This window comes from Gobius niger (genome assembly GCF_951799975.1).
Source record: "Gobius niger genome assembly, chromosome: 6".
Lineage (NCBI taxonomy): Eukaryota > Metazoa > Chordata > Actinopteri > Gobiiformes > Gobiidae > Gobius > Gobius niger.
Genome location: NC_136857.1, coordinates 29,162,934 through 29,177,416, shown reverse-complemented (window position 1 = coordinate 29,177,416; position 14,483 = coordinate 29,162,934). Strand labels below are relative to the sequence as shown.

At 41.7% G+C, this 14,483-nt stretch overlaps 1 protein-coding gene across 1 annotated transcript; it reads left to right on the top strand.

Annotated features, from left to right (window-relative positions):
- Window positions 1-3,723: 3,723 nt before the first annotated feature.
- On the top strand, window positions 3,724-13,617 carry ndufa4l2a (NDUFA4 mitochondrial complex associated like 2a). The gene is made up of 4 exons (XM_079558123.1): window positions 3,724-3,903; window positions 11,077-11,162; window positions 13,183-13,243; window positions 13,382-13,617. The coding sequence occupies exons 1-4, from the start codon at window positions 3,859-3,861 to the stop codon at window positions 13,436-13,438; spliced, it is 249 nt and encodes an 82-aa protein (XP_079414249.1). The 5' UTR covers window positions 3,724-3,858; the 3' UTR covers window positions 13,439-13,617.
- Window positions 13,618-14,483: the final 866 nt, after the last annotated feature.

Genomic DNA, 14,483 nt, shown 5'->3' with positions numbered 1-14,483 from the left:
GGACGACAAAAATCAATGCCTTGCTCGCCATGCCGTGCTCTGACAAAGAGAGGGCAGAGTTTGTGTTCAAGGTTTTGACAAAAGAATCCTATTTTCGAGAAGTTCAGTCAGTGATTTAGTGTCCTGTCAATCGAGAATAACAGTAATACAGGCCACACTTATTACCAATTCCTGTCCCTTTGTTGATCCTGTGAGCGGCCCAGTCCCTGCACACAGGCGGCGATTGTGCGGAGATAAAGTCTGCTTCGTGGACAGCAGCCAGCGGTCAGTGATTAACTGACGGAAAACAGGGACAATTATTGTGCTTTTGGAGCGCTGCCCTCAAACTCATGATTACAGGGACGTTTTCGATCCCAGAGAGGTATTTGTGCAGAGGGATTAGTGGTTTATTTAAGGTTTGGGGGGAAGAAAAAGTCATTTGAAGTGTTTGTAGTGGACCACCTGACAACGTACTTGAAGTGAACAGAATTGTGGGCTTCTAATACTGCATTTTGGGCACCACAGCGTTGATATTTCACATTTTCAAACTTAAAATTTATGTGTGTGAACAGAAATTCACTTTTTTGGCCCCCTATGCTGACACATGCCCCTATGATGTCTCATGATAAAAAAAATACTGATATGTTTTCTGGATGGAATGAATGTGTAACTATGGAGACGGTTCAATCAGCAGTGAAAAACCTAAAAACAGGTTTCCCCCATATCAGACACATGTAAAATAGCTAGCCTATAATTTACAAAGAAAATAGCCAAAACCTGTGGACAAATCTTTTCCAACCATGAAAAGTAAAAAAAAAAGGTCAAGGTCAAGATAAATGTCATGGTCAGTTGACAAAGGAACAATGTAAAGATGATTTTGCATAATACATCCAGTGGTGGTTCGCTTCATCGGTGAAAAGGACAACACAGCACTGGTGGTGAAGCCAAAGAGGAAAACCACGATGAAGACCTCGCCTCCCAAACAACACGTCTAGCTTTTGGCAGCATCGGTCCTTCCAATGTTAATCAACAAACTCGCCGCTGTGGTTGAGGAAAGCTACACAATTAATCTAGATCAAGTTCAGTATGTTGTATGTTTATTATTACCAATTCAATGCACAGATCTCCTTTACAGACGTTCTTTTTGTTGAAAACCGGGTGCAGTTTCTGACAGACTGTTTACATAGCAAATGAAGCTGAGCTTTTCTCCGTACAAATGACAAAGACAAAGAGTTGTTCTTTTTCTAAAAATTGCTTTGACCCATGTGACCACACTGGGGTAGGTGAAATAATTTTAATCACGCTAGTTTTTGTTCATCAGCCAGAAATTTGGAAGCATTTTCAGTGCATTGACTGGCTCCAGAACCTGTCAATCAAGCTCTGGAGCTCTGTGGAGGCTCCGCCCACCCCGTGAGTGCAGGGCTTCCCACCTTTTTGCCCTTTAAAGGAACATACTGCGTAGGAGGAGATAGAGCGGCCATTAAGATTCACACAGGACTCGGGAACCTTTTTCAATGAATGGAGCTGAATGGGACCCGCTCATCTTTATTATATTATATCTATGATCCGTACACAGTTCATGCCTGTAGTTAGTTAGTTTGTTCATTAGTTTATTTGAGCAGCAAACAAGGTAAAGCCAACATAATAATACATTTTATTTAAAAGCGCCTTTCAGAACACCCAAGGACACTGTACAATGGACACGCACAAGAGCAACAAAATAAAACAGAATACAGATGATTGAGAAGGTGAGCGCGTAGCTAGGTGGTGTAGGACTGTCTGAACAGGTGAGTTTTGAGTTTGGATTTGAAGAGTGGCAGAGAGTCTATGGTACGGAGGTCAGAGGGGAGAGAGTTCAAGAGCTGGGGAGCAGAGTGTCTGAATGCTCTGTGCCCCATGGTGATGAGTTTGGCCGGTGGGACTGGAGGGATTTGATGGGAAGACCGAACAGAAGAGAGTTGCAGTAATCAATGTGGGAGTTGATGAGGCTGTGGACGAGGATGACGGTGGTGTGGGGGGTGAGAGAGGGGCAGAGACGAGAGATGTTGCGTAGGTGGAAATATGCAGACCGAGTGATGTTATTGATGTGAGACTGGAAGGAGAGTGTACTGTCGAGGATGACACCCAGACTCTTAACCTGAGCGGAGGGTAGGACAGATGAGTTGTTGAAGGGAATAGGAAAACTGTTAGATTTGGAGAGAGTGGAGGAGGTGCCTACGAGAAGGACTTCTGTTTTGGAGCTGTTCAGTTTGAGGAAGTTGGAGGAGAACCACGAATGCATTTCTTGTAGACAGAGGGCAAGGGAGGATGGAGGAAGAGATGAAGATGGTTTGGTAGAGAGGTAGAGCTGGGTGTCCTACGCATAGCAGTGGAAATGGATGTTGTGTTTACGAAAGATGTGATCAAGTGGGAGAATGTAGATAATGAAGAGGAGGGGCCCCAGGACAGAGCCCTGGGGCACACCAGCAGAGACAGGGAAAGTGTAGGACCTGTGGGACTTGAGTTGAATGAACTGTGTGCGGCCAGAGAGATAGGAAGTGAACCAAGCAAGGGGAGTGTGGGTTATGCCAATGGAAGAGAGTCTGTCAAGGAGGGTGGAATGAGAAATGGTGTCAAAAGCTGCAGTGAGGTCAAGGAGGATAAGGATGGAGAGGAAACCGGAGTCAGAAGCTATGAGGAGGTCGTTAGTGATTTGGAGAAGCGCTGTTTCAGTGCTGTGTCGGGGACGGAAACCGGATTGAAACTTCTCGTAGATATTGTTAGTGATGAGATGGTTATGGAGTTGAGCGGCAACAGATTTTTCAAGTATTTTAGAGATGAAGGGAAGGTTTGAAATGGATGATATTGGTGATAAAGGGGGCAAGTGAAGGGAGGCAAGATTTAACAAGAGCTGTTGGGAGGGGGTCAAGCGGGCAGGTTGAGGGTTTGGATTTGAGGATCGGAAATGGCTTGAACGGAGGGGAGGATGAAGCTGGAAAATGTAGATGTAAGAGAAGAGTAGGGGGCTGAGGAGTCCACTCCAGAGACTGCAGCTCCACATGAGATCAGGCGTTGATGGATATTGGAGATCTTGGAGACAAAGAAGGACATGAGTGAGTTACAGAAGTCAGTGGATTGCATGTAGTGGGGGAGAGAGTCAGGGGGTTTTGTGATATTGGTGAGGAGAGAGAAGAGAGTTTTAGAGTTATGTTGATTGGAGTAAATTAAACCAGAGTAGTAGGCGGATTTGGCAGAGGAGAGATTGTCCTTGTATTGCATGATATGATTATTGTACAACAGATGTTTGGATAAAGGAGAGCATTTGCGCACTCAAAAGGAGTAGGTTGAAGTTCACAGAACTTATGTAAAACCTACCCCTGACGTATCAAACATGAATCCCCAGATCTTCCACACATCATGGTATATCTTTTTTGAAGTACCTCAGGCAACGCTCTTGACGATGCTGTGACAATCATTTGCAGTGCTGTTCGTTGTGGACAGAGTGTTTGTGTTTCCACTTCCCTGTTTGGTCTCGACGGAGTTAAACTAAACATGCAGCAGCCCTGGACCTCTCCCTGGGACCTCAATGATGATTTTTCTTCCTCATTAAATGTTCATGTTTTGATTCTGTTTGGTTCTTAAAAGCTGTTCAGATCAAAATCAGATCAGAACGTCGGTATATTTATGTTTTTTCTCGACATAGATTCTGCCCCCCCCTTCCAGACTTGGACTGTGGTGGATTTGTTTTGTAGCCCCTCCCCTCCGCTCTATCCCCAGTGTTCAACAGGTCTGCTCAGTGGTCTGCACATCCAAAGGCTCTAGTGTCACCCTCATCACAACAACCAGAGCTCGGCAAATATCGGACAGACCCACAACAAAGACCACGCACACAGAGGAACCATGCTTTTCAGGAGCGCCGTGGAGAAAGCCAAGAAGCACCCGGGTGTGAGTAAACCACATTTCATATCACCAAGATCTACTATAGCTTTTCCCATTTGATAGGACGAGTTTGCTTTAACATTGCACACTGATCTCTTTATTAGAACTTAGCTCACAAAACTCCTCTTTTAAAGACCCATGACCTGTTTTTTTTGTTTGTTTGTTTGTTTGTTTGTTTACGAATAATTTAAGAGGGAGTGAGAAAGTGACGCACGTTTCACAGCTTTCAGGGTCACGGTCACAGATATACTGACAATAACTAGCCTGCAAGTTCATGAATTTACCACACAAATTAGAGTCTGAGTTTGCAATATATACTCGAGGGAGAAAAGACAAACTTTGTTCCAAAACTGAATAAAAATAGGGTGCAAAGGGTATTGTGCTAAATCATCTTTTTGCATAATGCCATGTTACAATAGGGCCGCTGGATTATAGAAGAGAATGTTGTTTATTTATTGATTTGAGCTATATACATTCTGCTCTATAGGAGTGAGCTTATGAGTGCCTAGAATAATAATCATGATTTTTTTTGTGATATATATAAATAGTATAGGTACGTTTTTTCACAACACAATGCAAAATATATGATTTGGACAATTTGAAAAGTATCTTCACTTTGTAAACACCTCTATTTCTTGTTGCTAAACTTAAAGGAGCAGGACGTTCTTCCATACTGAGATATGTTCTTACCTGAGCTTAGACGAGTGGATACGTACCTGTCTGGTCTTTGTGCCTGTGGAAGAGCTTGGTCACTTCTAACTTCACCCCGTTTGGAGCTATAGGAATACATTGGGAGAGGCTAAATGCTAACAACATCTTTGGTCTTTATGTGTAACTGAGCGCACAACTCATCTAAGCTCAGGCAAGAACATACCTCAGTATGGAAAAACTGTGGCCTGTTCCTTTAATCCTTTCAGAAAGAAAAAACACAGATTGTTTCCATTCTCTTTATTGAAACAGCTGCGCAGTGAAGGGGAGCAAGAACAGCGGTGTGGGAGGAGCTTATGGTGTTTTTGAAGCTTCAGTTAGTCAACACTTAACACACTTATTCAAACGACTTTGAATACTTAAAGGGGCTAGATGCAAGTTGGTCATTTTATACTCACTACTGCCACCTCAGGTCTTACACGTAACTGCAGTTTCTTTATTAAGCTCGTGCATGACGGCACTTCGGACCCAAAGTAACACCTTTTTGAACAACAGTGCTGGAATTTAGGGGCAGTTGTGGTGAACAGGTCTGAGCTTATTCTACAGATTAAGACATGGCTGGAACATGTAGGGGGAGGAAAATGCATAATTTTAACATTTTTAAACTCTGTATAGTAGCTTTAAAGTGATAGTCTGTAAGTTTGCAAGAGTGAAGTAGAGTGAAAGTAAACAAAAATCCCTCCCCTCTTAAAACAGAAACCCCCTTCTCAGTTTGCAAAATGAGGAGAGCAGGAACAGAATTTTCAAAAGTATAAAATCAAGCCCCGCCCCCTCCTCCTGATTGGACCTGACAGGCTGGTTCACAGGAAAAGCTCGTCTCATTGGTCAATGCTGGAGGATTACTAGACTCTGATTAGTTGCTGAGATCCGTGAAGGAGGGACTTTCATTCTGGTTGAAGTGCCTTTGACAGGGTTTAAAGCTTTTGAAAATATGACTTATTTAGATGAACAACATTACGCAGTAATAATTATAATTTTGTTTCTGTGAAGTAGCAATTTTAATGAAGAAATGTTTTTATTTGAATTTTTAAGCTAATGACAGGGTGTGACAGAGCAGTTTGTCTCATTTTCCATTGACATAACATAGTCGGCACGGCAACAGTTTAAAATTGTTTGCCTCTATCTATGTCACTTCCTGTCAGTGTCCAATAAGTAAGATAAATCTTAATCTTAATGAATATTATCATGTTAACGATGTTTTAGTGAAAATCGTGCCCAACGTGTCATATGTACTTTAAATAAAAGTAAGTCTGAAAAAACGTAAGTGTAAAGTTATCAGGCAAACCAAACTTTTAACGAAGCAGATGGACACACGCAGATGGATGAGCGATGCATATTCAGTCTTCACGAAACATATTGTGCAGTTAATTGGCAAAGAACACAATGATAAAAGTTTAGTCATTAAATGAGGCAAGAAAGCAGGGCTAAAGTACTGTACGTCTGATTCAGGGCAAAGCTAAATCCCTACGTGTCACCCAAAGCACAAACAGGGTCACATCAACGTTAATGTGGAGTCTGTATCCTTTCAGCAGCTCCAACTAAAATATGATTTACTATAAATACCCTCATCTACTATTGCGTCAGTACTTGAATAAACATCATTAGTTGATCTATTTACAGGCTCCACCATTTGTCATTTTAGTCATCAAAAGAACAGTTAAGTGATAACAAAACAAGCTACACGAGGAAGGTAGAGAATACACCAGGGGAAAAGGGGAACTGGAAATTAACATAATCAAGGATGAGGACTGGGAACAGACATAAAATAACAAACAGTCTAGTCCTGTGAGAATCTGAATGGAAAACTTTTTTTTTTTTTTTTTTTTTGCGAGTCAAGTGGCAAAAACGCCACCTGCCGACATATTGGATAATGTGGATTCATGTTTCTCTCTTACAAAAATCAAATCTGTTGTAGAATCATGATCATACACAGACAGTAGACAATTAATCGATGAGTGATTTTAGTTTAATTTTTAGTTCTATTTGGCTCTGGAGATTCTTGTAGGATGAAGAACTGTGAGATATTGATCTGATCAGCTCTTGACTTGGCGGTGCAGGAGTGATTCTCTCCTTGAGCTGATAAACTGCATAAATGTCATGGTCATTATTTTGACCATAAAGCCACTAGTCTCCCATTGGAAAGCATTGCACTTTAGACACGTTAAAAACAACTTTAAAGCCTGGTTTCTAATTTTCTTAAACTTTCTACAGCTAGATATTCCTCCCGTGATAATGCGATAGAGGAAGATTTTTTTTTAGAAATCTCGTACTTAATGAGGTTCGGACTGTCAGCATTGGAGCTGCGCGAGCTACACGTCACACAAGGGCGGAGTCTACAGTGAAGATCCCGCCCTTATGCCCTTTTTAGGAACATGCTTCGTCAGACCTCGGGTGGAGTCTGTATAGGCGGCTGCATATATGAAAAAAAAACACCTAACCCCAAAAAAATTGCTACAAAAGGTTTTTCAATGGTTTTCTGTAGTATCAAGTGTGCTTATTAACATACTAAAAGTCTACCAAAATCTGACCACTGGAAAGGTCTAATTTTCAAGATGGCGTCCAAGAGGGTGGCGAGATCCTTAAAATGCCCATTACTCCTTTATTATTCATGCTAGACAAGTCATTTTGGTGTCTAACCCCATGTTTTGGGTGTCTAGGAATCCAATGGGCTTGTTCAAATTGTAGTCACATGATCACATAATTATGATATACAAATCGTGGACAAAGACTCTATATATTAACATTAGCGAGTTGTCATGGCAACGGCACACATTTTCAATGCAACTTTTGCTTCCCAGAGGCTTAGAGGGGCATGGATGGGCTCGTTTTAAAGCCCCAACCCTCCTCTTCCCAACGCAATAAAAGGTACGTCATTTACTCGCAGAGATATTCACTAAAGTCTGCGAGGTGAGCGACCACGTCGGCCCTGACATGGTAGATCTGGAAGGTTAAAACCCTTCCAGGTCCACCATGTCAGGGATATTTATGCACAACTACCTGCCGAACACCACGGTGTGGTTGCAGAGGATATGGACTACCATGCACACCTGCTTGTGGACCATGTCAAGTGGAAAATTGTGCCAATCCACATAATCCACCTTTATGGGAGGAACAGTGTGACAAGGACTATTTGTAAATCTGGTGCACATCAAAGGTATTTCTTCAAAAATAATTAAGATTTGTAATCACTTTGTAATTGTAATCCTTTCACTATAATTTAAATATGCTAACTGATAAAATGCTAAGATAACAGAGAGGCCACGTCGGCCCTGACATGGTGGACCTGGAAGGGTTTTGACCTTCCAGATCTACCATGCAGGGCCGACGTGGTCGCTTTCCTCGCAGACTTTAGTGAATATCTCCGCGAGTAAATGACGTACCTTTTATTGCGTTGGGAAGAGGAGGGTTGGGGCTTTAAAACGAGCCCATCCATGCCCCTCTAAGCCTCTGGGAAGCAAAAGTTGCATTGAAAATGTGTGCCGTTGCCATGACAACTCGCTAATGTTAATATATAGAGTCTTTGTCCACGATTTGTATATCATAATTATGTGATCATGTGACTACAATTTGAACAAGCCCATTGGATTGCTAGACACCCAAAACATGGGGTTAGACACCAAAATGACTTGTCTAGGATGAATAATAAAGGAGTAATGGGCATTTTAAGGATCTCGCCACCCTCTTGGACGCCATCTTGAAAATTAGACCTTTCCAGTGGTCAGATTTTGGTAGACTTTTAGTATGTTAATAAGCACACCTGATACTACAGAAAACCATTAAAAAACCTTTTGTAGCAATTTTTTTGGGGTCAAACCATATATGCAGCCGGCTAGTAAATCAGCCATGATTTCCCCCTCGAACGTGGTCATTGTGGTAAATGGGGAGGAGTCAGGAATGACGGTCTATTCATAATATATCTATGACATAGGTGCACTTTTCAAATATTGAATGTGGGTGGAGTAAAGCTCTAGTACAGGGGTTGGTTGTTCTTAAAACCAGTGATATGATTATGAAGTTGCGTGCTATGTGCGTGTTATTTGCAGTGAATGATGGGAGGAAAGAGAGGATCCTCAAAATAGGTAACAAAAGCCATCCCTCTATCGCTAGCTTCACGCTACATGCCAACATTAGCTACGATGCCGTTTTTTGCTTCAGTTGGACAATCTGCCATGAAGAAACATCCACAATAAGCCGAATGCCCATCTCGGGTCGCCCGTTACATTATGGGTAATGGAATTTATTTCGGCTACCAAACAGTAGTTGGCGTAAAGCAACGAAGAAAGCTCTGATTTGGAGCGTTTTAACCGCTGGAAAGTTGATGATGTAAAGTGCTTTTGTCGTCACCGTGGAGCTTGTTACGATATTAGCATGAAGTCTATTTTTACAACCTCGGCTGCGTACGGAGATAGACAGAAACTGAAAGAACTGAACGGCCGTTCATATGTAGAACTGCTGTCAAAGTGACGACCAGTCCTTGTTCACATAGTTGGAATAACTATGTGAGTAAAACATTTCTGACCCTCGAAAGCAACTGTTGGACAAAGTGCAGGGTCTGAAACTGCGGCCTCATGTCGCCGATATTCAGGACATTTAAAATGTAATGAGAAATAAACACGTAGAGTTCTTTTTTTTTTTTTGTCAATAAGGAGGTGGACGGTAAAGGAAATCTTTTTTTTATTATTATTGTGACCAGAGAGATCCATGTACACATACAGGCTAGGCCATCTGAATTCACTTTATTTGTATTTTTTACGAGTGATCTGATGGTGAACAGCATGGATAATCGATCGCTAATTTGACAGACGGAAATGTACCCACTATATTAAAAAAGTGGCGGTGTCTGTATCGGTCATATCCCAGGTCGTCCCCCTGTCCGCTATGGTCCGCTCCTGCCTACGGAGCCGCCGTCCTGACTTTTCCCTCGCTTTCAAGATATTGACAACATAAATATTTGCAAGAAATGTCACTTGAGACATATAGTCTTTAAACAAATGCCCGTAAGCCTTATAATTCATGGTTATGGATCAAAATACTTCAGTGTTCACGCTCCGCTGGACTCGCTCACACATTTCAATGGCGGAGTGGTTTGTTTCGTAGCCGAAATTAGGAGCCTGATTGACCCACGCATGCGCTGTCGAGATGGGCATTCGGCTTATTTTGTTTAGTCTGCCAGAAAATCAATAAAAATGGTGAATTCCAAAAACATACTTCCTCAGCTAGGCCACGCCCCCTTGCATACGAGGGGGTGTGGGGAAAGAGACACTGCTGTCTGTGTCCATCTGTTATCCTCCAATATGTCGCTGCCTGTCCTGCGTTACCATGGGGATCAGTTGTGATAGTGATACGTCAGTTTCAATAAACCGATTGTCACCTCCAAGGCGAAGTACCAAAGCCGCTGAACCTATATTGTACATACAGTTCTGGATATACTACAGTTGTGGGGTATGACTCAACCAAGACGAGGAATGAACTAAGGCCATACCAATAGCTATAGTGCAGGAGTCCCAGATGAGGGGCCTTAACCAAGAACCAAACCAAACTTGAACTTACCCGAATAGACTCCTCATTGCCAAAGGTTTGAAATTCTTCGCCTATTATTATTTCAAATCACTTAAAAGTAGCATTGTTGTGACATGTTTGACCTGGCATCCTGAGTATTTATGACGAAATGCCCAATTATCCGTTTGTCAGGCGCCGCTGTCTCCCTCTCACTTCCTCATCTGCATATATACGTGAGGTGGCATGATGAAATTTAAGATCTTCACTTCAAATGATGCAACACGGGAAAAACTTTGAGAACTGTTAAGAAAGTGCAGGTGAGGTCTGCAGCCAAGAGGTTCTCAACATTGGGTTCATGAACTAAAACAAGACAAATGCGTTTTCAAAAGTTACATCTGATTATTGTCTCAACGCTCAAATTGCTTTCCCTCTCTATTGGCTTCATGTGTCGGACAAAAGCCAGAGGGCGCCATACACATGATCAAAGTGTTCGGTGTGAAACCGTAAGTGCAGTGCTAAACAATTACTGCGAAAAAAAGTTCCAAAGCATTGAGTGTGTTTACATGCACAAGAGCAACCAAGTTATTAGACATATTCTGGTTATGACAATATTTTGGATATAATATTTACAAGCATCCAGACGCAGGACACTCATTTCCCTGTTTACATGAGCAACTACAGTATCCTGGATATTTTGGATCTTGTACATTGTGCCACAACCCAGTTCGCTTCTTCGTCATGATAAACCAAATAAGGTTTTGCAAAATGTTCATCAACAAATGAAAAGCTGTGGACAGAATATAGAATTAAGCAGAACTAAGGCCTTTATTTTGGCACAATTATGCTTTATACTTTTAATCTAATACCTAGGTAAATATGCTGGTCCTCCCTCCCACTGCTGTTTTCCTGACAGGAAATCAATTAAATCTTTTCATTGTCCCACAGTTAATCTTCTGCTCCTCTTGTTTGCAGCTGATGCCGCAGGTCTTTTTCATCTGTCTGGGGATGGGCGGGGCCTTTGTCTACCTGCTCCGATTGGCCAAAGCACCGTACGTGACGTAAGGACTCCGCCGTTACTTCTTACAATTTCATGTATTTATTTATTCATTTATATTCAAATACAATAAAACAATGAATTATCAAAGAAACACTCATTTCATGCCCAGATCAGGGCTAAATACACAGGTAGACGAGCTCCCGGGCGGTCAGGACATCTGCTTGACGTTTGTCCACTTTATTTAAATGATGGTGTTGTTCACAGAGCACAGGATGGACCTCCCACTGAAACGCCTCATGAGCTGGTTCACTTCAGATTAATTCAAACACTTCCATCCTCTTTGCGACAACATGAGTTTTAATGAGATAAAAAGATGAAAAAGCACAACAAGTTATCAGTAATTGGTGGAAGACTTTTGAAATGATGCGCAAAAAGAGACGCTATCCTTCATGACGTTTCAAGGGAAAAACGGGACATTTATTTTGATGAAAGGAGACATAATTATGTAAAACATATGGTTTGAAGTTTGTTTTTAGTAGGATCTATTATGCATGGTTTTAGAGAACGAAGAGAACGAAGCAAGAGAACGACGCAAGGGAACGAAGCAAGAGAACAAAGCAAGAGAACGAAGCAAGAGAACGACGCAAGGGAACGAAGGAAGAGAACGACGCAAGAGAACGAAGCAAGAGAACGAAGCAAGGGAACAACGAAATGGAACGATGCAAGGGAACAAAGCAAGAAAACGACGTAAAAGAACAAAGCAAGAAAACGACGCAAGGGAACGAAGCAAGAGAACGACGCAAGGGAACAAAGGAAGAGAACGACGCAAGAGAACGAAGCAAGAGAACGAAGCAAGGGAACGAAAGAAGAGAACGACGCAAGAGAACGAAGCAAGAGAACGACGTAAAAGAACAAAGCAAGAAAACGACGCAAGGGAACGAAGCAAGAGAACAAAGCAAGAGAACGAAGCAAGAGAACGACGCAAGGGAACGAAGGAAGAGAACGACGCAAGAGAACGAAGCAAGGGAAAGACGCAAGAGAACGAAGCAGGGGAACGACGCAAGAGAACAATGCAAGAGAACGCAGCAAGAGAACAAAGCAAGAGAACGAAGCAAGAAAACGAAGCAAGGGAACGACGCAAGAGAACGACGCAAGAGAACAGCGCAAGAGAACAGTGCAAGAGAACAGCGTCAGAGAACGCAGCAAGAGAACAGCGTAAGAGAACGCAGCAAGAGAACAGTGCAAGAGAACAGCGTAAGAGAATGCAGCAAGAGAACGAATCAAGAGAACGATGCAAGATAGCGGCGCAAGAGAACGAAGCAAGAGAACACCATAAGAGAATTAATTCAATTCCCCATTTTTTTTCTTATCTTATAGGCCTTTAATAAATTGTTTAATTCCCTTTAATTTTTATCTGTTTCAGTGATTGCACTATTTAAACTGTGACACGTATTTGGCCTAGTGACCAAATGGCTCTATGAGTGGTCAGCATGGCACCTTTATTTTAGTCAAGGACACTCCAGGACGAATCGCTTTTAGGGTTTCTGGTGTTATTACAAGTATGTTAAACCTACCAGTAACTAAGTCCTAGAGGCCACTAGGATGGAAAGTAAAGGCGCCATGCTGACCACTCATACATCCACTGGGTCACTGAATTGTCAAACACAAACTTTAACATTTTTTATTTCTGGCATAAAAAGTTGCATAATACATCTGTAAAGGGGCATTATGCAACTTTTCATGTGAAAAAAGTTGATATTTGTAATGATAATATGTAGGAGTCCATCTGCCTTTTCAATATACAGAAAGAGTTATAAGTTGTAACGTAGATATAAAGTGGAGCTGCCCAAAAGTGGGATTATAAGCCACAATTACCCATCCCCTTAGAGATATACCCATTTTAAATCAATTCACGTCCAAATGTTTCCAGATACTCAAGCATTGTGTCCAAAGTATTAAATACCTGTGCTGTATATATTCTTCATTATAAAGCCTTTTTTATTATTCTTATTATTTACTGAGAGTGAACTTGCAGCTACTACATGTATCTCCTTGAAAGATCAAAAGTGTTTTGTGTTTAGGTGGAACAAAACTCAGAATCCTGAGCCGTGGAATAAGTTGGACCCCACATATCAGTACAAGGTAAGAAAAGATTAAAAAGACCCACCGAAATACAATATATTTAAATGCCCAAACCGTGAACTGGGACTTATCAACTGGATTTATCTCTTTCCGAAATGTGCTATTAAACGTTTGTGGTGTCCCCTGTATTGTGTGCAGTTTTTCGCCATCACCACAGACTACAAGAACCTGAAGAAAGACGGACCAGACTTCTAAACGTGTCCACTGTCCACATGTAAATCTGTCCTGTCTCTGGGACGTCCTGATGGTGACGGAACTGAAGCAGAGATTAGCCTGACCAGCCAGTTTGTTTGGAGAAGCAGTCAAGGGATGGATGCCCTTCTTTTTTTTGGCTCCGGTACTTTAGTAGTACTTGGCTTACAGTACCGGTAGCCAAACTAAACTTTAATTAAAATGAGGGGCTGTTTACACAGAAATAGTCTCCAGGAAGACACTGCAGTCAAATCCTTTCTCAATCTGCTGTTACACAAAAAATATGAGGCGTCAATAAAACCCTTTTAGAAAAAACCCTGAATCGAGGAAACAACTGGTTAGGGCTGGGCGATTTTTTGGAAAAAAAAAATGCTCAAAAAAACAAAACAAAAATACATTACAGCAATATTTTTCTTCTTCAAACTTTGTAAGTAAACTTTTTGTCTGCATGTAGTATCCTGGTCCTCTGATGGCTCCTTGTGTGATTCTGTTTTATCCATTAGACGAGTTAGCACGAGTTTACAGCTGTTTTACACCAGATTGGCAGATCCTCTTCCCATGACGCATGCCTTAATGTCTGTTTGCCCAGTCTTCCCTGGGCTTGACTTGCAGGCGCTGCAGCATTGCGACATCCGGAATTTTTTTCCAGAATGACCGGATTGGCTTATTATCATGTCTATTAAAACGCGCCATGTCATTATTGAGATCAACCTTTATTAAAATCGAGATTAGATTAAAATGTGATTAATTGCCCAGTCATACTGATATTATTTACTTACCATTGGTCAAATAGAAGCAAATTATTGGTCTGGTGCTACCACCATCTTGAATATATTCCAAAATCCCACTCTGGCTGCGTTGTGATTGGTCTGGCCTTAATGTGCCGGAGGATATGAAGCCTACAGGAGCGTACACAGACTGATTTTCTCAGTGCAGAATGGATTGGGAAAGGCATACGGCTGGCCAGGTTATCTGTAAATAAGAGAACTAGAGAAGGACTACACTGTGTTGTTTTTGTTGTTTTTGTATTGTTCTACACAAACCTGCT